This window comes from Balaenoptera musculus, chromosome 2 (genome assembly GCF_009873245.2).
Source record: "Balaenoptera musculus isolate JJ_BM4_2016_0621 chromosome 2, mBalMus1.pri.v3, whole genome shotgun sequence".
NCBI lineage: Eukaryota > Metazoa > Chordata > Mammalia > Artiodactyla > Balaenopteridae > Balaenoptera > Balaenoptera musculus.
This window is the reverse complement of record NC_045786.1, coordinates 150477257-150502982: the sequence shown is the minus strand read 5'-3', so window position 1 is coordinate 150502982 and position 25726 is coordinate 150477257. Positions and strand designations below refer to the sequence as shown.

General features: G+C 45.3%; 1 protein-coding gene across 2 annotated transcripts in view; it reads left to right on the top strand.

The window, feature by feature from the left end:
• The window catches only part of POMT2 (protein O-mannosyltransferase 2), a 47869-nt gene that overhangs the window by 8263 nt on the left and 13880 nt on the right, over positions 1-25726 (top strand). For both annotated transcript variants that reach the window (XM_036841910.1, XM_036841911.1), the window contains exons 2-11: positions 141-225; positions 4743-4847; positions 6602-6710; positions 8872-8980; positions 10223-10382; positions 11748-11854; positions 12644-12726; positions 14862-14971; positions 18910-18976; positions 25561-25630. In XM_036841910.1, coding sequence (XP_036697805.1) covers positions 141-225; positions 4743-4847; positions 6602-6710; positions 8872-8980; positions 10223-10382; positions 11748-11854; positions 12644-12726; positions 14862-14971; positions 18910-18976; positions 25561-25630 — 1005 coding nt within the window. The remainder of the gene's footprint in view (positions 1-140; positions 226-4742; positions 4848-6601; positions 6711-8871; positions 8981-10222; positions 10383-11747; positions 11855-12643; positions 12727-14861; positions 14972-18909; positions 18977-25560; positions 25631-25726) is intronic.

The following is a 25726-nucleotide window of genomic DNA, read 5'->3' as shown; positions in this document are numbered from 1 at the left end:
TTTTAATCCAGATTTTCTCATTAATTGCTTGAAACTTATAACCTTTGGTTTTAACTGTAATTTTAACCATGCTTTATTAAGGCTGTTTGGGTTGTATGATAATTTTAAGAATTTCATTTCTCTTTCTGTTTTCTTTTTAGTTGGGATGAAACTCACTTTGGAAAAATGGGAAGTTACTATATCAACCGCACCTTTTTCTTTGATGTGCACCCGCCTCTGGGAAAGGTGAGCAGTGTGGTGAATGACAGCGCTCTCCTAAGAGTTGGAGCCAAGTCTTAGATTTAGATTTAATTCTTGGGCTTGTAGAAAGAATTCCCTGACATTCCAGAACAGCTGCTTTCCTGGGAAACCTTTGGTGTTTTTAGGAGTCCTCTGGGCTCAGGAATGGAGAGAGATTCCATCAACTGATGGATGGATAAACAAAATGTGGTATTATCTATACAGTGGAATACTATTGAGCCATAGAAAGGAGTGAAATATTGACACATGCTGCAACATGGATGAGTCTCATAAACATTATATTAAGTGGAAGAAGTCAGACATAAAGGGCCACGTATTATATGTTTCCAGAATTGGCAAATCCACAGAGACAGAAACTAGATTAGCAGTTGCCAGGGTCTGGGGGGAGGGAGGATTGGGGAGTGACTGCAAATGGGTGTGGAATTTCTTTTTGGGGTGATGAAATAGTCTGGAATTAGGTAGTGGTGATGGTCGCACAACCTTGTGAATAAACTAAAAGCCACTGAATTGTACACCTTAAAATGGTGAATTTTATGTATATGAATTTTATCTTAATTGAAAAAAAAAAAAAAGAGATGGAGAGAAGGAATCTGTTGCATAAAGCAGAAATAGCTTAGGGGAGCTGATTGTCCACAAGGGCCTGAAACTCCTTTCCACTCCCCACTCCCAGCGTGCACGTTGTTTGACTTGTTCCTTTCACATGATGTACAATTAGAAATTCCACCAATGAGAATTCATTTTACTCCCTTAAAAACAAACACCCCCGAGAAAGCTAATGGATTAGCCCTGGCATTTCGCTCAGTCCTTTCTTCCTAACTGAAGGCTGAGCTCTTTGGTACTAAGGGGACAGGAATTTGCCTGGTATGAAGATGGGGAGTGTTCTTGGAGGACGGAGTACTTGGGGATGAAGGCAGGGGGTGAGGGGTGGCAGGGGTGGTGATCTGTGACAGGTGGGCTTAGGGGGAAAGCACCAGAGCATGGGGTAGGGACCAGGGACAAGGCCCTGCAGGTGGGAGAGGTGGAGAGGAAGGTGGGATAGGTGGCCTATTTCTTTCTTTCTTTCTTTTTTTAACATTTAATTTATTTATTTGGCTGCACTGGGTCTCACTTGTGGCACGTGTGATCTTTAGTTGCGGCATGCGGGCTCTTAGTTGCGGCATGCAGGATCTAGTTCCATGACCAGGGATCAGATCCGGGCCCCCTGCATTGAGAGCGTTGAGTCTTAACCGCTGGACCACCAGGGGAGTCCCTAGGTGGCCTATTTCAAAATTAGCTCCGAGCCCAGAGAAGGAGCAAAAAATGTCATGCCTCTTTCTGTCTCCTTTATAAGATAACAACAATAAGACAGGAGCAATTGAACAGTCTCTTTTAGTCACTTTAGATGCATTAACTTATATAATGCTCAGAACAACCTTATGAAGTGTAGGTACTGTTGTATCCTCATTTTACGGAAGGGGAAACTGGGACTCAGAGACGATAAGTAGTTTGCCATAGGGATTAAAGCTAGTAAGTGGCAGAGTCAAGGTTCAGACTGGCTTAGAGTCTGCTCTCTTAACCGTTATACCACTGCCTGATGAACTTGCCTTGCCCCAGCATTCGGGCAAGTACATCTGTTACCGCTGTAGAATTAAGCCACAGAACGTGCTGAATATTTGCACTGGGCTAGCCTGGGAACCAGCCCGCCAGTAGAGGAGATTTCCATAGGAAACCTAGCCCAGTCTTTCAGCTGGGGACTGCCTGTCTGTTTTTGGAGTCTGCTAGTGCTCAGCACAGTGAAGGCATGTGGAAAACACTTGCTGATTTGTTTTTGCTGAAGCCTTCCCTTCCTCACATGTGGCTCCTGTGTGAAGGGAGAAATGTGAGGCTTCTCTCTAAGGCTGCCCCCAGAGAGTGTGGTCCATCTGCCCCTCTAATTTATCTCCTGATGGTCCTGTGCTCTACGTGGGTGAAAGAGAGTGATAAGCAAAGTAGCTTTCATAGGTTCTGAGGCCAAGTCAGTCAAAGAATCAAAAAGCCCCTTGAAGTGGTGAGTAGAACGTTTTCTCCTACAGTACTGACCCCGATACCTGCCCCTTCACACTGGTCCCAGCCCTGGGTGCCAGGGGCTCCAGGGGATCCAAGGAAATAGGTACTTTTAAAAGAAATAAAAATACCTGCACATAGCAAAAAATTTGATCAGTACAGAAGGAAATAAAAGGTGAAAAGCTACCTTCCCTCACATTTTTATTCCTCAGAGGCAGCCAGGGTCACCTTTATTAACAGTTTCTTATAGATCCTCTCAGAAACTTTATACAAATATAAGTGTGTATGCATTTCTACACACATATATATTAGTACACGTGAACAGCACATTATGTATGCAAATGGGATCAGACTAAAATTGTTGAGCAACTTGTATTTTAAACATAATATATCTTAACTTCTTTCTACATCAGTACATAAAATGTACCCCATTCTTTTTCATGGCTGTAGATTATAGATTATTCCGTTACACAGTTGTGCCATAAATTGTTTTGCCTCTCTTCAGCTGGTGGGCATTTATGTTATTTCCAGTTTTTAGCCATTACAAAAGGTAGTGCAATGAACATCCTTGTACATTTATCTTTTCATAGTTGTGCAGGTGTAGCTAAAAGAGCCTCAGCGGCTGAACTAAAGAGTCAAATAATATGCACATTTAGATTTGTGTTAGACATTGTTAAGTTTTCCTGCAAAAATGCTGTGATAATATGTACTCCCACCAACAGTGTATGAGGGTGCTTGCTTCCCTCACATCGTTGCCAGCACTGGTATGATCATACTTCCAAAATTTTGCAAATTTGAGAGTAAAAAATGGTATATCACTGTTTTCATTTGCATGTCTTTCTGAATTACGTTGAACATTTTTCCATATGTTTATTAGCCATCTGTGTTCTGTTTTCTATGAAAACATTTTTCTAGTAAGTTGCTCTTATTCTTATTGATTTGAATGAGTTCTTTAGTTAGGAAATTAGCTCAGGGCTACTTTTAACCTTATGGAAACTGAGAGGGAACTGAATTTTGAGTGCTTGTTAAATGCTTGTCAGAGTGCTAGGTGTTTTACCTACAACATTACCTCTAAGCCTCACAACCATCTGCAAGGAAGGTTTATTACCTGTAGTTAAGAGATTATTAAGCATTGTCTATGATCAGAGAGCTAGTATGGGGGGCTCTGAGATCCAAACCATCTGTGCATTTCTTCACTCTACCAGGCCAGCCAAGAAGTCTGGGAATTTATGACAGCACCAGGCGGGTCTGTCCTCTGAGATCCCAGGGGGGGGAAGGGACATTCATTTGATTGTCATTTGTCAGTTTAAGTTCACCTGGGTATTCGGATGGCTCTGTCTTCTCAATACCTTATATTACTTTACATTAAATTAATTAATATTAAATTAACTTCTGGACCCTGGGATTCCTTTTTTTTTTTTTTTTTAAATAAGGCTTCATAATAATTTACTGCTGAACTTTGGCTTCTGTACCTTGACACAGAACTACAGAGAGTGACTAACTGTGTTTAGAACTACTTAGAGAAAAAAGTGAGCTGGTTAGTGGTCCAAATCCAAGCCCCCACAAGCAGCATCGCTGGGAAGGGCTTTCCCTCCACACAGCCAGTGTATTCTGCCCCTCCACACAGCTGAACCCGAGCACAGGGGTCAGGCTGAGGCAGCCTGGGGCTGTTACAGATGCTTGATATTTGCTGACAGTTTTTATGTTTTAGCTGCTTCTGATTACGTGTGTGGAAAAGAAAATTTTACACTGTTGACGGTCAAGGAAAGACAGAAATGAAGAGGCTGATCCTCTCGAACGTTTTGAAGGATTTACAGCTCACAGTCTTAGTTTACAGTTGATTTGTTCTGTTTTGGGATGTGCCAGGGTGGCCCCCCTTTGGAATACTGGCGGTAGGAGAAACCAGTCCCTGGCCTTTTGGCATTGTTTCCACTGGGACTTCTCTTTTCCCCTCTGGGGAAATGCATCTGTCTTTGCATTCCGTTTTCCCATTTTCTTCCCTTCTCTCTATTCCTGGTGTGTAGCAACTTGGCCACTTTCCTCCCTCCTCATTCTGACTTGGAACCTCATTTTCTTTTCAGTGGCCCAGTCTCCCAGGAATCAGCCCCTGCCCATGGCCTCCCCCATGAGCTGTTGTGTTTTATTTCATAGCAAATGAAAGAAGGCTGAATGAGAGAGCCCCTCACTGGCCCTGCCCTTCGAATTGTGGGATTTTTTTCTTCCTAAATACTCAGTCTGCACTGTTCCCAAGAACTTGGCCTTAACACAAGAGAGGATTTGTTTCAAGCGATGAGCTCTGTAGACAAAAGATTCTTTGCTCTGCAACAGCTGCCGGAGAAAATGTCACAATGGTAGCTCCTTCTATGGACAGTAGTCAAGGGAAGCCAAGGTCTGGGTGCAGCTGGAGGGAAGTTCAGGGGGCAGAGGAATCTTCCCTCTGAGGTCTCTCATCTGTTTGTTTGTTCTCCTTCTCTCCTCAGATGCTGATAGGTCTTGCTGGCTACCTGAGTGGATATGATGGCACCTTTTTGTTCCAGAAGCCTGGGGACAAATATGAGCATCACAGCTACTTGGGAATGAGAGGAGTAAGGCTTCCTGACTTGCTATTGTCCGACTCAACCCTGGGGCCACACTCAGTCAGAAATGTTACAGTTGGAAGCCCTGGAGTGGTGGCAGGTGTAGATAAAGGGACTTTGGTGGGGGAGGATGATTGGACCTGCACCCTGTAGTAGAGATTCAGAGCTGGGGTGGGCAGGAAGGGAGAGGGAGGCCACAGATAATACAGCCATGACAGACAGGAGCAAGCGCACCCCGTCACCTGTTCTCCTGCCCACGTGAGGCATCAGATTTCAGATCAGAGGGCAGCCCGGGACTCAGGCAGCCAGGAATCTCCTGCAGTCCCAACATTGGCCTCAGCACATTGGCAGGCTACGCATCCTTCCCCTGCGGCCACAATTGCTAGAGTGTTGCCTACCTCTGAGGGCCTGTATTAACATTTCAGCATCCCCACACCCCTGTCACCAGGTTCTTCTCTCTTTCCCCACGAAGGTTTCAGGCGCACAAGGGGTTTTCCAGTCTTTTAAGGGAAGTGTGTGTTTGCCTGGTCCCTCTGTGCTGAGTCCCAGCACCAGCCTTGATGGGGCATGGCAGGGCCTAAACACCCAAATGTCTGGGGACCTTGTACCTGGAGCTAATAAGACCTGTGGAAACTGTCCTCCAATGTGGAGCTCTCAGAGCAGGTTGCATTTACAAGCCCCTTTCCTCAGGAAACTGCTTTATCAAAGCAGTTTAGATAAATGCCATGTGATTACTTGGGCTAATCACTGGCTTGTTTGTGTGGTCATATCATACCATATTAAACAAGAAGTGTCCACTACCCTCAAGTTCATATTCTTAAGTGATTCTGTGTCTTCCTAATGATGTTTGAATACCACATAGCATACATAATTGGATATAGGCCTGACTCACTGTGAACTTGCTATGGAAATGAGAAGGCCAAATATATCAGCCCTGTTCCCTTTCACACTAGAGCACATTGCTTTCTGCTAACAAAAAGTGACAACCCAAATGTGAGAATTTCCATTCCCCTGGGTTTGTCTGATTACTTTTGATGGACAGGGTAGGGGGATGGGGAGAACACTGGTGGTTAAAAACAAAACAAAACTGAAAAACAACCCTCCAGATGCTGAAGTGTCAAGCAGTCTTTTTTCTAAAATCAAAATACAGCCTATAGATTAAAGAGTGATTCCTGGTGTGATTGAAGAAAAGGACCAAGGGAGAAATAACGGAAATAACATTAGAGTTCTCTAAAATATTAAAACACCTTCAGAGAGGTATTTGTCAACTTGCACCCACTTTCGTAACAGAAGCTAGTGTTTATCAAGAACCTTCTGTGTGGTAATAAACTTTAGCTCATTTAATCTAAAAAGTAAACCCTATGAGGTAGGAACTGTTAAGTTTCACATTACACAGAAGGAGAGGCTGAGATACAGAGACGTGACTTTGTCAAGGTCACAGCTAGCAATGATGGGACGGTCCATTGCCGGAGTCTCCCGCTTGAAATCGTGGGCCATCTTGCCCACACCTCCCTGGCTGAACTTTGCTGATTTCTTGTCAGTGCACAGGTTGGTGCTTAATGGGAACGTAAATGTTGCTTGATTTGATGCTTCACTGTTACACCACCCCTTTCATATTTAAACATATTGCAGGTGATTTTAGGTCACCAAGTCATGCCATCATCAGGGCCCTCCATCTTAAAAGATTAGTTTGTACCAAGCCAAGTAGGTCCCTGATGCTTTGCTTAGTTAGTTACTTGACTGCTTCTCCTGTCCTTCCACAGTTCTGTGCGTTCCTCGGCGCTTTGCTGATCCCCTTTGCCTACCTCACTGTACTGGAGCTGTCCCAGTCCCTCCCGGCAGCGCTGCTCACGGCTGCCCTCCTCACCTTTGGTAAGTTGTCCTAGACCACGTTTCTTGGGATATTGACTGCCACACTATGAATGTAGCTGGAAATCAATATGCTTAAAGATCCTGTCTACGGGCCCAGTTCTTAAGTAACTTTAGGATTGGGTAAATGTATTACAAGTCTCCTTTTGTTCACTAGTAATACTTACATATATAAATACTTATACGTAGCAAGCCTTTATATTATTGGAGTGGTGAGTTGGTATGGGTAATCCCAAGGAATAGATTATCTCCAAGTTATCCACATTTGAGTTTGGAATGGATAATAAGTTTATGTGTGCTTGTGTGTAAGTGTGTGTGTGTGTGTGTGTGTGTGTGTGTGTGTTTGAAGGAGGCTTACAGTTCTAATTCTGCTTCTCTTAGGTTACTGTCAAGATTAGTTTGCATTCCTTAAGCTAATTTCAACTGAATGCAAAGGTAGATGCCGCAGAAGTAGCTGGGTGGCAGAGGATAACAAAATGGGAACTTTATTTCTGTGGATAATTCTCACATGGCTAATTGAGAGTTGATCCGTAGAAATTGATCCTGTTTCTAGCCTTGCTCATATGAAAGTGAATTCATGACCTCATACAGCTTAACATTTGAAGAAGTCCAGACCAGTTTAGGTGGTTAATTTAAGGGCGATTCTGGCTTTGCTTTTTTTTTCTTTGTCTTCGTTGGGTTTTCGTTGCTGTGCGCGGGCTTTCTCTAGTTGCGGTGAGTGGGGGCTACTCTTTGTTGTGGTGTGCGCGCTTCTCATTGCGGTGGCTTCTCTTGTTGCAGAGCACGGGCTTTAGGCGTGTGGGCTTCAGTAGTTGCAGCACACAGGCCTTAGAGTGTGTGGGCTTCAGTAGTTGCGGTGTGTGGGCTCAGTAGTTATGGCTCGCGGGCTCTAGGGTGCGCGGGCTTCAGTAGTTGTGGTGCACAGGCTCAGCTGCTCTGCGGCATGTGGGATCTTCCCGGACCAGGGATAAAACCCATGTCCCCTGCATTGGCAGGCGGATTCTTAACCACTGCACCACCAGGGAAGTCCCTCTGGCTTTGCTTTGACAGATAATGTTGCAAAATTACAGGATCTCTTTCTAGAGGACTGGTGGCTTTTTCCTTGGGTCTTTAATTTCCCTCTTCAGTTATTCGTTTATTCATTTTTCATTCCACAACTATTTTCAAGCATCTACTCTGTGCTAAGCCACTTTCTTGGCCTCAGAGGATATGCTGATGAGACACTGCTATCATGGAGCTTGCTCATTAGTGGGGCAGATGATAAATAAGCAAGTAAATTAAGTCTGTAATGTAGCACCTTAAGCAATAAGTACAATGTAGAAAATAGGGTAGGGTAAGGGATAGAGAAATGGGGAGTGATTCTGTTTTAGGCAGGGTGGTCTGTGAAGAGCCCCCTGAGGAGGTGGCCTTGAGCAGAGACCTGAGTGAAGCCAAAGATTAAGCCATGCAGAGATCTGAGGGAAGAGTGTTCAGGCAGAGGAAATAGCACGTGCAGTGGTCCTGGTGCAAGGCAGCACTTGGTGGATTCAGGGAACAGCAAGAAGACCAGTGAGGCCAGAGTAGAGTGAGTGAGGCAGAGGGTGTTGGGATAGGAGGCTGGATAGGTGGGGAGACCATGAAGGCTTTGGTGGCCGTCTTGAGGCTGTCTGAAGGAGCTTGTTAGTCTGAATGAGATGGGAAGACATTGGAGGACTTAGGCCAGGCCATGATGTAATGAAATTTTGTTTAAAAAAAAAATCACTTCAGCACTTGCATGGAGAATCAACTCCCAACAGAGACTTCATATGAAATGGTAAGATTCTTTCCTGAGTGTATGTAGATTGTGGCTGCATAAGCATGGTAGCAGAACTCCCTTTTTGATGGTGGAAATTAGCAGGAGCCCTCATCTCAGGATCACTGTATCTGAATGAATGACATGATCCCTTTGTGGGTCAAGGGCCTGGAAGCAGTGTGAGTTATTCTTTCATATCATTGGGCTTTGGTGTACCCCAAAGCTGTGGCCTTCCACCTTCCAGATGACTCAGTTGCCCATCTAATCTTGACTGCACAAATGCTTACATGCAATTAAGCACAAGGGGGACTGTTTCTTACCACTGGGGTGTTTGGTTCTCAGGGGGGCCCATCTCTGATTCCACTTTTTGACCACTGAGCTCATGTTTTTCAGACACAGGATGCCTCACTCTGTCCCAGTACATCCTCCTAGACCCCATCTTGATGTTCTTCATCATGGCTGCCATGCTGAGCATGGTCAAGTACAACTCCTGTGCCAACAGGTCAGAAACACCATCTTTGGGAGGGGGTGTCGGAAGCTGTGGCAGCTCTAGAATTTCTATAATGGCCAGGGACAGGGTGGGTGTGGTGGTTGGGGTGGGGGGTGGGCACCAGAATAGATATTGCCTGGGAACTGTTTGTCTCCCTGCCCTCAGTGGTTGCAGCCAGTCCTGACTTGGTGATGGGAATAAGGTATACAAAGGTTGGCTTGAAGAGTCTACATCAGTCAAGAGGATCCCTGCAGGCCCCGGTCAATTCTAAAGCTGTTCTGGAGGGCCTGGCCTTCTTCCAGAATAGTCCCTTCCAGATCATCCTTCTGCCTCTGAGAGAGTAGAGTAGGTCATTCATTTTATTCAAACCAAAAGAGCTGGCTCTGCCAAGGCTTTTTCAGAAGTCACCTTGGTTTCACCACAACCAAGCAGTGACCACCAGCTCTCTCCAGATTTGGGTTATCTTCTACTTGCACCACATCCCCTTCCACCTGCCATTTCTTGAATACATACTATGTGCCAGGTACTGTGCCAAGAGCTAGAGGTACAGGAACACATAGGTCTTGGCTGTTCAGGAGCATTTGCTCTGGCAGGGGGTCAGCCAGGGGATGAGGAGACTGCAGCTCAGAGCGCCAGGTGATCTAAGTGCAGCGAGCTTGGGAACTGACTGCTGGGCTTAGCGCTGTGCTCCCCTGCTGGCTGGCTGTATTACCTAACCTCTCTGTACCTCGAGTCCTCGTGTGCAAGAAGAGGCTGACGACAGGGTCTGCCTCCAGGGGGTTGTAGTGAAGGCTAAAGAGTTAATACGTGTAAAGTGCTTGCAACAATGCCTGACACATAGTAGGCACTCAGTAATTGCTGGCTTTTACAGGGTCCAGAGGTGGCACAAAGGACAGGGCTGACTGAATCCATCAGGCTTCTCTGGATTTTCCTTTTCCTTCCACTTGATTGGTCACCACTGAAGAATAAGCCTCTTGCTTACTTGAAGCCCTGGACTTAGCGAGGAAAGCGATGGCCCTTCTCCTCAGAAGAATCACCTACTCACTCTCACACTGAGCTTCCTGCAGTTTCAGGGGTTTCACAGACCACGTCCTGCTCGGAGCCATGCATGGTCCCTGAGCTTGGGAGCCCTCAAGAGAGAGGCCGCAGTGCAGCCTCCCAGAGTCAGAGGACCTCTGCCTTCCCCATTGCTGCTCTTGCTTTTGAGTTTGGTTCCAGCTGCCAAACTGAACTCTGTGCCTTGTTGATTTTCAGGCCCTTCTCTGCCCCCTGGTGGATCTGGCTCAGCCTGACTGGCGTTAATCTAGCTGGTGCTCTGGGGGTCAAGTTTGTTGGCCTCTTTATCATCCTGCAAGTGGGGTGGAACACCCTTTCAGACCTTTGGCACCTGTTTGGAGACCTCAATCTTTCAATGGTGAGAACCCAAGTGCTTGTAGAAATGTCTTTGCTCCCCCCTTCCTCGCTCAGCAGAGCCAGTGGTCTTTCCCCACTTCTGCTGCAGGGGGCAGAACAGCTGTGTTCTGGGCCCGAGGTGGGCTGTATCCGGCTGCCCTCTGTAGGGAGCAGGGCAGCAGGGAGTGGGCCATGGCTGACAGGCTGGAGAGGTATAAAGAGAGAGGATGGACTGATATCCTTGGGATTCCCTTTTGGCATTTGTTCCTGCACTGGTTTTTAAATGCTTTGCAAACAACCCAGCCAGGGGATTCTGTCCATCTGGGCTCTTGCCAAATGTGTGACAGACACTGACTGCCTGGGACTTGAGGTAAAATCGGTGGACTGACTTTCTGAACTTAAAATTTTCTTCTCCTGACCCAGAGTCTCTGGATCTGGAGGCCGGTAAGGGCCTTATGGTTTATTACAATATTATTTATTAAGAGCTGACTCTGTGTCAGGCAGTATGCAAAATGCTTTACCTTCATCATCTCATTTCCTCCTCATAACAAACCCGTGAGGCAGGTAGTTATTACCCTCTTGACAAATGAGGAAATTGAGACCTAGAGAGGTAATAACGTTCCCAAAGTCATACAAGTAGTAAGAGGTAGATCTAGGATTCAAACAGGCGAGGCTGACTCCAGGCCTGAACTATTGATACTTTGCTGTAATGCACCTCTGGACCAAAGTCTCAACAAGTTCATTTATTCATTCAGAACATATAGACAGACCATCCGCTAAGTGTGAGACACAGAATATGCAGATGATTAAGACAAGATTCCTGCCCTCTAGAGACAGTGGAGAGAGAGAAATAAGAAAGAAAGAAAAGAAAAAATAAGTCATGGTCCAGCCAACAAGTGCTGTGAAAGCACAGGGGAGAGCACGAGCCCAGTCTCGGGCAATCCAGGAAGGGTTCTAGGAGGAAGCTGAGGCCCAAAGTTAAGATAAGGAGCACTTATCAGTGTGATGGGTGGGGCTGGTACAGTGCGAGAAGCATGGGGAAAGTGCAGGGTGTCAGTGTGACTAGGATGGAGAGGGAGTGATGAGTGACGATGCTGAAGATGCAGGCCACACCTTGGCAGTAACGTGGGGGCAGCCCGGGGTCCTGGGTGAGGGTCTGGACAGGCAGCGGAGGGCTGGCCCAGGTTCAGCCCCCTGCAGTGCTTGGTTGGTGGGGTGTTATGGGAAGGCTTAGGGTTTCCCCATATCTTTCTTTCTTGATAGCCATAGTTTTTCAATTGTTTCTGATTATGACTTACACATAAAAACTTACAAATAACACACATGTCAGGCATAAGGCATAATAATGCCTCATATGCCCAGCACCCTGCACTGGCTTGGTTTGCAGGTGACTGTGGGAAAACACCTGACCGCTCGCGTCCTGTGCCTCATAGTGCTGCCGCTGGCTCTCTACACGGCCACCTACGCTGTTCACTTCATGGTGCTGAATAAAAGGTACAGCCAGAGCCTTTCCAGTGTCTCGCTTCTGGTCTTCCTCTTGCCTCTAGGCCCATGGAGGGGCCGTGTGATTTCCTGGGTCTGGTTGGGATGCTCGGAGGGGACCCAGGGTTTTTTTCCTGTTGGTTTCCTCCTATGTTCTATCTTTTGGGTACCCTGGCCTGAAGGAAGAAGAGAATGTCCTAATAGCCAAACTGCCCCTTATCCCTAAACACAGTTCCTTGTGCTTAACAGGGATGGGCCACAATAAGCATGTGCAGTTGGAGTGAGGATAATAATAACAATAACACCAGCAGCAGCTCCCATTTAACAGGTAGCGACTACGTGTCAGGAACTGTGTTCAGCATTTTATATACATTATCTCATTTAGTCATAATAATTCTTTTTTTTAAAAAAATTTTTGGCCGTGCCACACGGCATGTGGGATCTTAGTTCCACGACCAGGGATCGAACCCACATCCCTTGCAGTGTCTTAACCACTGGACCACCAGGGAAGTCCCATAATAATTCTTTTGATTTTTTTTTTTTAAATCCCTGATTTATAAATGAAGAGTTGAGGCTGAACAAGGCCAGGTATCTTCCAGAGTTCACCTAGCTAGTAAGTGGCTGAGTTGTATTTTGGACCCCAGTTTCTCTGACTCTATCCCCCATGTCTGTCCACAATACCACACTGCCACTCCCTTGTACATCTTTTAAACCAGCTGTGCAGAGCTCTTCCTAGGGCTCCTGGGAAATCACAGTTTCACTCCATTAATTTGGCTGTCTTCCCTCTGCCTTTCCCCACAGTGGTCCTGGTGATGGCTTCTTCAGTTCTGCCTTCCAGGCCCGGCTTTCAGGAAACAACCTTCACAATGCTTCCATCCCCGAACGTGAGTGTCTCTTGTCCTTTACAAAGGTAGAAGGGCAGAAGGGATTCCTGGGAGTTGAACTGGAAAAGATGATATGACAGCCTGAGTTATTTTAGATGGGCAAAGTGGGAGAAAGATCTAGTTAAATCTGGTCTGAGCACTCAAGAGAGTGAATAGGAACACAGGAAGTGCAGAGGAAGACGTCCTGAGCAACGAGCTCTTTGACCCTAAAGAATAACTTGTCCGTCGTGGCTGTGGGAAGACCAACAGAGAGAATCTGGTGAAGGAACAAGGCCCTTCAGGGCTAGAGGTCAGTTCCCACCAGAGTATCCTGCTACTTGCATCCCTTCACTATTCATACCGGGTAACTGAGCAAGTGTTAGCCACGTCGGAGGCTGTAGGTGGATGCCCTCCAGAGTAGAGAGTCTGGAGTAGAGTCTGCAGGAGAGGACCTCTACATGATGTGACCGTATGTGTTAAGTATAGAAAGAGGGAATGCAGAGCTGTGGGGATCAAAGGTGTAAGAGATCACTTCTGTTAGGGGTTGGGGGGTGATCAGAGTGAGTGAGTTACCTTGGAGTCAGGCCCTGGAAAAATGGGTAGATTTCAACAGAGGGAGACGGGGGAGAGGGCGTATCAGGCAGAAGGGAGAGCATGATCAAAGCTAAGAACAGGGCAAAATTTAAGGCATAGGTTATATGCAGAAAAATACTGGAAGATAAGGTTGACAAGATAGGTCGGGCCCAGGTCTTTGCTTCCTGGAGGCAAGGACAACGTCTTTTAGTCTCTCGAGGGCCTAGAACACAGTGGGCCCGCCCAGAGTGTGGAAAGAATGAAAAATAGGAAAACAGGCAAAAATTGATTCGGAAAGGCAGACACTGGATTCCACATTGGAGAAGTCAGCTTTGAGATGCTTGAGGAAATCCATGCAGCGGGGCCAGTGGGCTTGGGGCTGAGGCTTTCAAAGGAGGACTAGCCAAGTAAGGGATAGTCGATGCTGTGCAGTGGCTGTGGTCTGTGAGGAAACTGTAGAAAGAGGAAGACGACAGGGTGCGGTCAGGCCACTGGGGATGCAGGAGGAAGGGGCTGCTCAGGAGCAGTCCGTGAGGGAGTGTGGGGTTGAGATGGGGGACAGAGCATAATCGAGAAGCAGCTGCGGTCGGCAGCGTGCGGGGCTGCGTGTGTTGACCAGCACGAGAACTTAGAAGGATGGGGTGGTGGTTAGCAAATTTCTACTCGTTATTTAAAAGGCCTAGCTCAGCTCTATTCTCTTCCATCAAGCCATCCTCTTTTCACTCTTTGGGCAAGAATTCGTTCTACCCTACTCTGGGCTCCCACCATGTCACACATTGCCGCACCTTTGCTGGAGCCTTTGCTGATCATCCTGTGCTGCTCAGTGTGTGAGGCCATCGTCCCCAAGACCGGGCTCCACTAGGTCTGCAGCCAGGCCTCCTCCACCTTTGGATCCACCATGTAATCCATACGGCCTAGCGACCAAATGAATGAACGAAGGGAGACAGGAGCAGCCAGCACTGGTGCAGTGAGACCTGTTTCGGTGGAGTGGGGAGTGGCGGGCAGCCACATTGCAGGGCGTGGAGAAGAGGGGCAGTAAGAAGGAAAGAGGCTCCTCCATAAGCCGGGCCTGTGTGGGGAGGGGGTGGATGCTCTTGGGTAAGCTGTTTACTCTGGGTTTGGGTTTTGGTTTTTTTAAATTCAGAGTAAAGACCCCAAACACCATTGAACAGTTACTACATGTGGTACTAGATTCAAAAGGCACAAAAGGATATATAGTGAAAAGTCTCTCTTAACAGTCTATAGTAACACTATATCTTGGAGAACATTCCAGATGAAGATATAAGATGCTTCTTCCTTCTTTATTCCGTGGAATGTATATGATAGACCTTGACTGAAGGACAAGTTGTTCCTAGTCTTTTGAAGTCCTTAGGAGGGAGGGGAGGGGACAGGCGAGACTATTTGGTGAACTCCTCTTGAGTTGACTCCACTGGGGTGAGAAGGCAGCCGCGCACCTTGCTTTCGGCAGTCCGGGGCCCAGTGGAGTCTGTTAGGGGTTGGGGAGGCCTGTGGCTTCGGCAGCCCCTGCAGTCAGGGGCAGGTCTAGCGCTGCACCAGCTCACGCCGTCGCCGTCTGCCCGCAGACCTGGCCTATGGCTCTGTGATCACCGTGAAGAGCGCGCGGATGGCCGTCGGCTACCTCCACTCGCACGGGCACCTCTACCCCGAGGGCATCGGCGCCCGCCAGCAGCAGGTCAGTGAGCCCTTTGTGTGCGTGTGCTGCGGCAGCACTAAGCTGTTTGCCATGACTGAACCCTCCGTTCTCTTTCTGGCTTCCCCTCCTTTACCCGCACTGTTTCCCCGGCTTGAAACATCCTTTTCCTCTGCCTAACTCCAGCTTCCTTAGGCTTCAGCTGGGGAGTTCCCCTCTGACCACCATGTCCTACCTCTGCCTGCTCCTGGGTTAGGTGCGTCTGGTGTGGGCGGCTTTCTCGGCACCTTTACGAGCCTGTGTGGTAACCCTCTTCGCGTTGAATTGTGAGTGCTTCCTTCCTCCTGTCTCTTTGCTGTTTGATTGCTGGCTCCTGGAAGGCTCAGTGCCTGGCACGAAGTGGATGATGGGTAGAGCGTAATGGTTATAAACACAGACCTGGGAACCAGACTAGTTTAGCTGGGTTCGAATCCTGGTTCCACTAGAGTGTGACTTTGGACAAATTCCTTAACCTTTCTGTGCTTCAGTGGGCTCATCTTTAAATTGGGGAAAATAAGTAGTACTTCTCTCCATCATAAGGTTGTTGTGAGGACTAAGTGAGATAATCCGTGTGACGTGCACGCTGGAGGATTAGCCGTGAGTATCATCTGAACGAGTGAGCGACACTGCCCGCGTCCACGTTAAGGAGTGGTGGATGTGGCTGTGGTGGACGATGCCCGAGAGGGAGAAGGAGGGGGTTGGAGAGGTCCGTGGGGCCAGATTATGGAGCGGCCTTACGTGTTACAGTAGATTTAATTTTGCTCAGTAGACGCTGGGGAGGCATTGAAACTTATTAAGGGATAAGATGTGCTTAGATTTCTAGTTTAGAAGGACAGCTCTAGCAGGAGTGTGATGGATTGGAAGGAGGAGGAGATTAGAGGCAATAATCATGACAAAGGGTGGTGAACGGAGGCAGAGACCACAGGGAGAGAGGTGGGAAGTGATTCAGGAAACTCTTCACAGGTTGAATGTCAGGGCCTGGTAACTGAGAGATGTCAGGGATGAGCCATGTCCAGGTCTGTAGTCTGGAGGTCAAGGTGTTTGTGTGATAATGCTGTTTCACCATAATCAGCAATGGAGGAGGAAGCATGGCTTTGGAGATGAGTTTTCTTTGTGTATTTTAGGTCTGGGGCTTGTCTCAGGAAAGAGACGTGAGTGTGTAGCATACAGGTGTCAGTGACACAGTGGGATGGGGGACATTGCCCTGAAGGGGTGTGCAGAGGGAGGAGGGCCAGCAGAGGAGCCCTGGGGAGCAGCGGCAGGTAAGGCAGCACTAAAGGCGCTCAGAGCGGCGCTGGTAGAAGCGGCTGAGAAGGAAGGGGTGGACGGGGAGGTGCGAGGAGAGCGCGAGGGTGCCGAGCAGAGGGAGCCTCCAGTGGGAGGAGACGCCAGCAGTTCAGGTGCTGCAGAGACCGCGGGGAAGGGGAGGACAGAGCAGGAGGCCTTCGAAGGGCAACGTGGGAGGCCTGGCAGCTCTGACAAGGATGGCTTCCATGGCGTGGGCAGGGCGGAGGTCTCGGATGCAGTGACCCGAGGAGAGGAGAGTGAGGAGGTCGGGGCTTTGGGGCTGGCTGCTGCTCTGAGAAGCTTGAAGTGAAGTTTCTCTTCCTGCAAAATGACCAAAATCTTTACTTTGTGAAAAACTTCTGCTTCTCAAAATATTTTATTGTTATTATTTCCTTACTTACTAGAAAGGTGACCCAGAGTATTGGGTTTTGGTATCAGTTTCCCATTCTTGACTCTCTGCTTCTCTCTAGCGCAGTGGTTCTCAACCCTGGCTGTGCTTTAGAGTGCACTGGAGAGCTTTTAAAGAATTCTGATGCCTGAGGTCCACCCCAGAGATTCTGACTTAATTGATCGAGGATGGGGCCCATGCATTGTGCATTTTTGTTTTGGTTTTAAGCTCTCCAGAAGAGTCTAATGTACTGCTAGCCCTTCCATAGTGTTACCTTGCTACTGGTGTCACGTAGGAGATAAAGTTACAAATGTGGTGACCAGGAACATCTATACTGTGCAAAGGGAGAGAAGAGCCACGTTCTGAAAGGCCCTATTAAGCTGGTCTTAGTGTTACACACTTGAAGCCCATGGGTGGAGGCATGAAGTTGTGACAGTCATCTAGAGAGAGCACATTAGGCCAAGGAACAGAGAGTCTGGCTTTGTCACTGACTGAGTCACTGAGCCTTTCTCAGCCTGTGTCTTCATCTGTAAATTGCGGGGACTGCACTAAATAACCTCTAGTAGCCCTCCCTGCCCTGTAGTTTAATGTCTTGTTAACAACTCTAGGTCTCGATTTTTAAATGTTTAATTAAAGCATAACGTTTATAAAGTAAAATTGGAAAGTGTAGAAAAGTATAAAAAAAAACCCAAAGTTACACATAATCCAAGGATCAATGTTTATCCCTGTAGTTTGATGTACAACATTCTGCTGTAATAGCATACCTGTGTCCCTAGGAGACCTCATATTATAAAAAAACTCCATTGTAAAAATAAATGTTTCAAGGGGAAAAAGAGGCCATGGACTATATTCACAATAAATAAGTGATTTTTCTAATAGGAATTTTAATAATAATGATTTTTGTAAAAAAAAAAAAACCAAAAAACAAAATGACAGCAGAGAGTGCACACACGAGCACCACAAAAGCTTAACATCCTTGAGCAAAATCAAGTTGGTTGAACTTGATGTGTGCAGCTTTTGTTCGGGAGTGTGGACTTAATTTCTCATGGCTGCCACAGCTTTTAACTTGTATGTTCTTAATACCATTATCCCTAATTGTTTCTGAGAAAGCAAAAGCCACTGAAACAAAGCAGCCATAATACACGCATAGTTATTTTCCTACACGCTAATTCCAAATCTCTTTGTAAGTAAATAAGTCATGTTTTGTCCAATTGGAGTTATTAAAACTCACATTGTGAGAGAGATGCCTTTGTTTCCGTTGCTTCTGGGTATTTATATGCTTCTATACATAATTAGCATAATTGTATGTATGCAGTCTCTATCCTGGGAGCTTTGGAGCTAGCTCCCTCCGTTTGAATCCTGTCTCTCCAGCTGACAAGCTGTGAGACCTTTACTTAACCTCAGCGAATTACTTACCCTCAGTTTGCTTGTAAGTAAGGTGGGGGTAACCATAGTACCTACAACCTAGAGATAAGACGTGTCCAGTGCTTAGAGCGGTGCCTAGTGATAAATGGTAACCATTTTCAACAGCAGCATGTTATACGCTTTCTCCTGGGCTGGGTGAAAATGCCCTGAAACATTTTCTGTGGCTGTATAATATTCTTTCCTGTGGACATAACCAGCACGTAACTCTTCCTTTAGTACTGGACATTTATATTGTTCCCAGGATTTTTGCTGGTAGTTTAATTGCAGCATTACATGCGTGTACACACACGCACACACATACAATTTAAAAAAAATCAGTGTATACAAAATGGCTATGTCTAAAACTTCAGGCTTCTAGGATAAGATATTAATAGAGCTTTTTTCGTTTAATTTGGCCATATTCTAGAAAATATTTGGCCATATTCTAGAAAATATCATAGCATGAATTTTTCATTTAGAAAGTTTGAGACATGGTCTTGATGACTTTTTAAAAATGCACTAAATCCTCTTTGTGTGCTGGAGACTGTGTTATACAAGGTGTTATGGTTCCTCCCTCTAGGAGGTGGGAAGTTGAAAGATAGGATGCAGAGGGGTACACAGAGACAAATCAAAAAGGCTTTTGTGGGAAAAGACCTCTAAATGCAGAAGGAAGGAGAGAAAGTAGCATTCACCAAATGCTACTTCTGAGCCCTGTCGGGAAACAGCCCCTCGGGTTGGTGGCTGGGGATTCTGAAAAAGGCTTAAGCAACATTGGCTTGCTATTGATTGTCCTGGGGCCAGCTGTGCTGATAATGACTGTCTTCTCCCTCCCACCTCCTCCTCCCTCACCCACCCCACGCAGGTCACCACCTATTTGCACAAGGACTACAACAACCTGTGGATTATCAAGAAACATAATACAAACTCAGGTAATGCGGTAGGGAACTGGCGCTTCTTGTATTATTACTTACTCTGAGCCCTCCTTAACATTTCTCATGCCTCCAAAAGAATGGTACTAGGATGGGCTTTCCTGAGCATTCTTTGCCATCTTTACTGATCTCAGTTATCCTTTCAACAGTTATTTATTGAGCCCCTGCTACGTTCCAAGGACTGTTGTTGGCATAAGGATAAGCAGTGAGCAAGACAGATAAGATCTCACTCTTCGAGCTGTCTTTTTTTTTTAATTTTTAAATTTAATTTTATTTATTTTTTTATACAGCAGGTTCTTATTAGTCATCCATTTTATAGACATCAGTGTATACATGTCAATCCCAATCTCCCAATTCATCACACCACCACCACCACCAACCCCCGCCGCTTTCCCCCCTTGGTGTCCATACGTTTGTTCTCTACGTCTGTGTCTCAATTTCTGCCCTGCAAACCGGTTCATCTGTACCATTTTTCTAGGATCCACATATATGGGTTAATATACGATATTTGTTTTTCTGTTTCTCACTTACTTCACTCTCTGTGACAGTCTCTAGATCCATCCATGTCTCTACAAATGACCCAATTTTGTTCCTTCTTATGGCTGATTAATATTCCATTGTATATATGTACCACATCTTCTTTATCCATTCGTCTGTCGATGGGCACTTAGGTTGCTTCCATGACCTGACTATTGTAAATAGTGCTGCAGTGAACAATGAGGTGCATGTGTCTTTTTGAATTATGGTTTTCTCTGGGTATATGCCCAGTAGTGGGATTGCTGGATCATATGGTAATTCTATTTTTCGCTTTTTAAGGAACCTCCATACTGTTCTCCATAGTGGCTGTATCAATTTACATTCCCACCAATTGTGCAAGGGGGTTCCCTTTTCTCCGCACCCTCTCCAGCATTTGTTGTTTGTAGATTTTCTGATGATGCCCATTCTAACTGGTGTGAGGTGATACCTCATTGTAGTTTTGATTTGCATTTCTCTAATAATTAGTGATGTTGAGCAGCTTTTCATGTGCTTCTTGGCCATCTGTATGTCTTCTTTGGAGAAATGTCTATTTAGGTCTTCTGCCCATTTTTGGATTGGGTTTTTTGTTTTTTTTAATATTGAGCTGCATGAGCTGTTTATATATTTTGGAGATTAATCCTTTGTCCATTGATTCGTTTGCAAATATTTTCTCCCATTCTGAGGGTTGTCTTTTTGTCTTGTTTGTAGTTTCCTTTGCTTTGCAAAAGCTTTTAAGTTTCATTAGGTCCCATTTGTTTATTTTTGTTTTTATTTCCATTACTCTAGGAGGTGGATCAAAAAAGATCTTGCTGTGATTTATGTCAAAGAGTGTTCTTCCTCTATTTTCCTCTAAGAGTTTTATAGTGTCCAATCTTACATTTAGGTCTCTAATCCATTTTGAGTTTATTTTTGTGTATGGTGTTAGGGAGTGTTCTAATTTCATTCTTTTACATGTAGCTGTCCAGTTTTCCCAGCACCACTTATTGAAGAGACTGTCTTTTCTCTGTTGTATATCCTTGCCTCCTTTGTCATAGATTAGATGACCATAGGTGCGTGGGTTTATCTCTGGGCTTTCTATCCTGTTCCATTGATCTATATTTCTGTTTTTGTGCCAGTACCATACTGTCTTGATTACTGTAGTTTTGTAGTATAGTCTGAAGTCCGGGAGCCTGATTCCTCCAGCTGTGTTTTTCTTTCTCAAGATTGCTTTGGCTATTCGGGGTCTTTAGTGTCTCCATACAAATTTTAAGATTTTTTGTTCTACTTCTGTAAAAAATGCCATTGGTAATTTGATAGGGATTGCATTGAATCTGTAGATTGCTTTGGGTAGTATAGTCATTTTCACAATATTGATTCTTCCAACCCAAGAACATGGTATATATCTCTCCATCTGTTTGTATCATCTTTAATTTCTTTCGTCAGTGTCTTATAGTTTTCTGCATACAGGTCTTTTGTCTCCCTAGGTAGGTTTATTCCTAGGTATTTTATTCTTTTTGTTGTAGTGGTAAATGGGAGTGTTTCCTTAATTTCTCTTTCAGATTTTTCATCATTAGTGTATAGAAATGCAAGAGATTTCTGTGCATTAATTTTGTATCCTGCAACTTTACCAAATTCATTGATTAGCTCTAGTAGTTTTCTAGTGGCATCTTTAGGATTCTCTATGTATAGTACCATGTCATCTGCAAACAGTGACAGTTTTACTTCTTCTTTTCCAATTTGTATTCCTTTTATTTCTTTTTCTTCTCTGATTGCCGTGGCTAGGACTTCCAAGACCATGTTGAATAATAGTGGTGAGAGTGGACATCCTTGTCTTGTTCCTGATCTTAGAGGAAATGCTTTCAGCTTTTCACCATTGAGAATGATGTTTGCTGTGGGTTTGTTGTATGTGACCTTTATTATGTTGAGGTAGGCTCCCTCTATGCCCACTTTCTGGAGAGTTTTTATCATAAAAGGCTGTTGAATTTTGTCAAAAGCTTTTTCTGCATCTATTGAGATGATCATATGGTTTTTCTCCTTCAGTTTGTTAATATGGTGTATCACATTGATTGATTTGAGTATATTGAAGAATCCTTGCATCCCTGGGATAAATCCCACTTGATCATGGTGTATGATCCTTTCAATGTGTTGTTGGATTCCGTTTGCTAGTATTTTGTTGAGGATTTTTGCATCTATATTCATGAGTGATATTGGTCTGTAATTTTCTTTTTTTGTAGTATCTTTGTCTGGTTTTGGTATCAGGGTGATGGTGGCCTCATAGAATGAGTTTGGGAGTGTTCCTTCCTCCACAATTTTTTGGAAGAGTTTGAGAAGGATGGGTGTTAGCTCTTCTCTAAATGTTTGTTAGAATTCGCCTGTGAAGGCATCTGGTCCTGGACTTGTGTTTGTTGCAAGATTTTTTTTTTTTTAATTTATTTATTTATTATTTATGGCTGTGTTGGGTCTTCGTTTCTGTGCGAGGGCTTTCTCTAGTTGCGGCAAGTGGGGGCCACTCTTCATCACGGTGCGCGGGCCTCTCATTATCACGGCCTCTCTTGTTGCGGAGCACAGGCTCCAGATGCGCAGGCTCAGTAATTGTGGCTCACGGGCTCAGTTGCTCCGCGGCATATGGGATCTTCCCGGACCAGGGCTCGAACCCGTGTCCCCTGCATTGGCAGGCAGATTCTCAACCACTGCGCCACCAGGAAAGCCCTGTTGCAAGATTTTTAATCACAGTTTCAATTTCATTACTTGTGATTGGTCTGTTCGTATTTTCTATTTCTTCCTGGTTCAGTCTTGGAAGGTTATACGTTTCTAAGAATTTGTCCATTTCTTCCACGTTGTCCATTTTATAGGCATAGAGTTGCTTGTAGTAGTCTCTTAGGATGCTTTGTATTTCTGTGGTGTCTGTTGTAACTTCTCCTTTTTCATTTCTAATTTTATTGATTTGAGTCCTCTCCCTCTTTTTCTTGATGAGTCTGGCTAATGGTTTATCAATTTTGTTTATCTTCTCAAAGAACCAGCTTTTAGTTTTATTGATCTTTGCTATTGTTTTCTTTGTTTCTATTTCATTTATTTCTGCTCTGATCTTTATTTCTTTCCTTCTACTAACTTTGGGTTCTGTTTTCTTCTTCTTTCTCTAGTTTCTTTAGGTGTAAGGTTAGATTGTTTATTTGAGATTTTTCTTGTTTCTTCAGGTAGGCTTGTATTGCTATAAACTTCCCTCTTAGAACTGCTTTTGCTGCATCCCATTGGTTTTGGATCTTAGTCTTTTCGTTGTCATTTGTCTCTAGGTATTTTTTGATTTCCTCTTTGATTTCTTCAGTGATCTCTTGGTTATTTAGTAACATACTGTTTAGCCTCCATGTGTTTGTGTTTTTTACGTTTTTTTCCCTGTAATGGATTTCTAATCTCATAGCATTGTGGTCAGAAAAGATGCTTGATATGATTTCAATTTTCTTAAATTTACTGAGGCTTGATTTGTGACCCAGGATGTGATCTATCCTGGAGAATGTTCCGTGTGCACTTGATAAGAGAGTGTAATGTGCTGTTTTTGGATGGAATGTCCTATAAATATCAATTAAATCTATCTGGTCTATTGTGTCATTTAAAGCTTGTGTTTCCTTATTAATTTTCTGTTTGGATGATCTGTCCATTGGTGTAAGTGAGGTGTTAAAGTCCCCCACTATTATCGTGTTACTGTCGATTTCCTCTTTTATAGCTGTTAGCAGTTTCCTTATGTATTGAGGTGCTCCTATGTTGCGTGCATATATATTCATAATTGTTATATCTTCTTCTTAGATTGATCCCTTGATCATTATGTAGTGTCCTTCCTTGTCTCTTGTAACATTCTTTATTTTAAAGTCTGTTTTATCTGATATGAGTATTGCTACTCCAGCTTTCTTTTGATTTCCATTTGCATGGAATATCTTTTTCCATCCCCTCACTTTCAGTCTGTATGTGTCTCTAGGTCTGAAGTGGGTCTCTTGTAGACAGCATATATATGGGACTCAGACAGCTGAGGCTCAGACTTAATCCAGAAGAGGTTACCTGGACACGTGCCTGGGGCACACTGTGGCTGGTTTCATTTCTGATTTAGAGCACACCAAGCCTTGCAGACCCCAGCATGTGGTACAGCTCAGGTTGTCTGGATGTGATAGAGGGCTGCTGCCCACTGGTCATCCCAGGCCTGGGCCAGTCTGTTGGAGATCTGCGGGCCTGCTAGCCCTGTGGCTGGGCTCGTCTAGGCTGGTGCCTGGGGCCTCCCTCAATGCCTGCACATCTGCCTCTGGCAGGCCAGGGTGAAGCTGCTCTGAAGCACATCTATCGGGCTCCCAGGGCTTTGTGACAAGGGCTATGTCTGGATCTTCTGTTTTTTTGGTCAGACAGCTGACTACCTGCAGACTGTGCCTTTTGCTGCAGCCGAGAAGAGAACAGAACAGAGGGCATCTCCCGCTCACCTTCTGATTGTTTTATGCCACAGGTGTTCTCTCCTCAGCAAACACCACCTGGCTCAGCCTGTCTCGAGTCAGCTGCTCCTGGCCTTTGTGGGGAAGTGGGCAGCTGCTCATCTAAGTTTACCTTCTCTGTTCCTTTCCCCACCCCCCCTTATTGCCATGGTTTTTAGGCTTGAAACGTGGCCCACATGACCACTGTCTTTGCATCCTACTCCTCGGTAATATAAAGTATGACACCATTGGGCAGGATCTATTTCTGTCCCTTGTAGTACTGTTATAGATTGTGTTTTGATTCAACAGGCCAAACATAAGTGGTCTATTGCAATGAGGGGTTCTGAGGGAAGACCAGCTTTCCTTCTAAAGTCATATGGGCACGGACCAAGTCTTTGAACGTCCCTGTTCTGTTATTCCACTGTGGCTTCCAGGTTAAGGTGGCTGCATATCACTCCGGTGACTAAGGATTCGTGTGAAGGCAGATCACTACAGGCATTCTGGGAAGTGGGAACTGTCTAGACAAAGGTCTTTGTGTTCTTGATGGCCATAAGTGCCCCTCCCCAACAGATCCATATTAAGTAAAACTTCCCTCCCCTTTGACTTATTTGATTTGTCATCTTGCTGATTCTTCTTCTTGTTCTTTTTTTTAAATAAATTTATTAATTTATTTTTGGCTGTGTTGGGTCTTCATTGCTGCGCGCAGGCTTTCTCTAGTTGCGGCGAGCAGGGGCTACTCTTGGTTGCGGTGCATGGGCTTCTCATTGCAGTGGCTTCTTTTGTTGTGGAGCACGGACTCTAGGGAGCGTGGGCTTCAGTAGTTGCGGCACGCAGGCTCAGTAGTTGCGGCTTGCAGGCTCAGTGGTTGTGGCTTGTGTGCTCTAGAGCGCAGGCTCAGTAGTTGTGGTGCACGGGCTTAGTTGCTCTGTGGCATGTGGGATCTTCCTGGACCAGGGATCGAACCTGCGTCCCCTGCATTGGCAGGTGGATTCTTAACCACTGCGCCACCAGGGAAGTCCTGATTATTCTTCTTAAGAGACCTTCGAAGGGAGCGCAGGAATGGGCATTTCTGCAGTTGAGTTCTCTAATTCTCTTGAGAGCCAGTGATTTGTCCTTTTGAAGAGAGCTGGGCAAATGGTCTTTTGCATGGCATTAATATTTGGAAGACTATATTTTTACTTCTAAAAGGAAAATCTTATTATTTAGCTTCCCAGCTTAAAAATCCTCTAGTGGGGGCTTCAGTGCTTGTCAGATAAAGGCCACATTTCCTAGCCTGGCATACACAGTCTGGCCCCACTTGTCCACACCCTCACCTATTCCCACTCTCCTTCCTGCCCACCCTCCCTAACCAAGTGAATTCATTTGCCACTGATTCAGATGAGTTTTGCTCTTTCATACCTCTGTGGCTTTTCCCCACTTGTTCACCTGACAAGTTCTCCCTCTCCTTTGAGAGTCTTTTCAGTCATTATCTCTGGGACACCCTTCCCTCATCCTCTGAGACAGTTCGCTTTGGTCCCACAGCACTCTGTCAGTACCTCATGCGCATACCACGTTGTACTATAACTCTTTACTGGTAGGCCCTTGATTAATGCTAGCTTAATGAGTGAACGGTTTCAGACATCAATGCTTGTTTCTTCTTGACAGATCCCCTAGACCCTTCACTCCCAGTGGAGTTTGTAAGACATGGAGACATCATTCGACTAGAACACAAAGAGTAAGTAAATTTGCTGTTTGGGATAAATGAGTGGCATGAGCATCAAAGGTACAGAGCTCTTTTAAGCTGGAAATAAACAGAAGTCAAATGTGGATG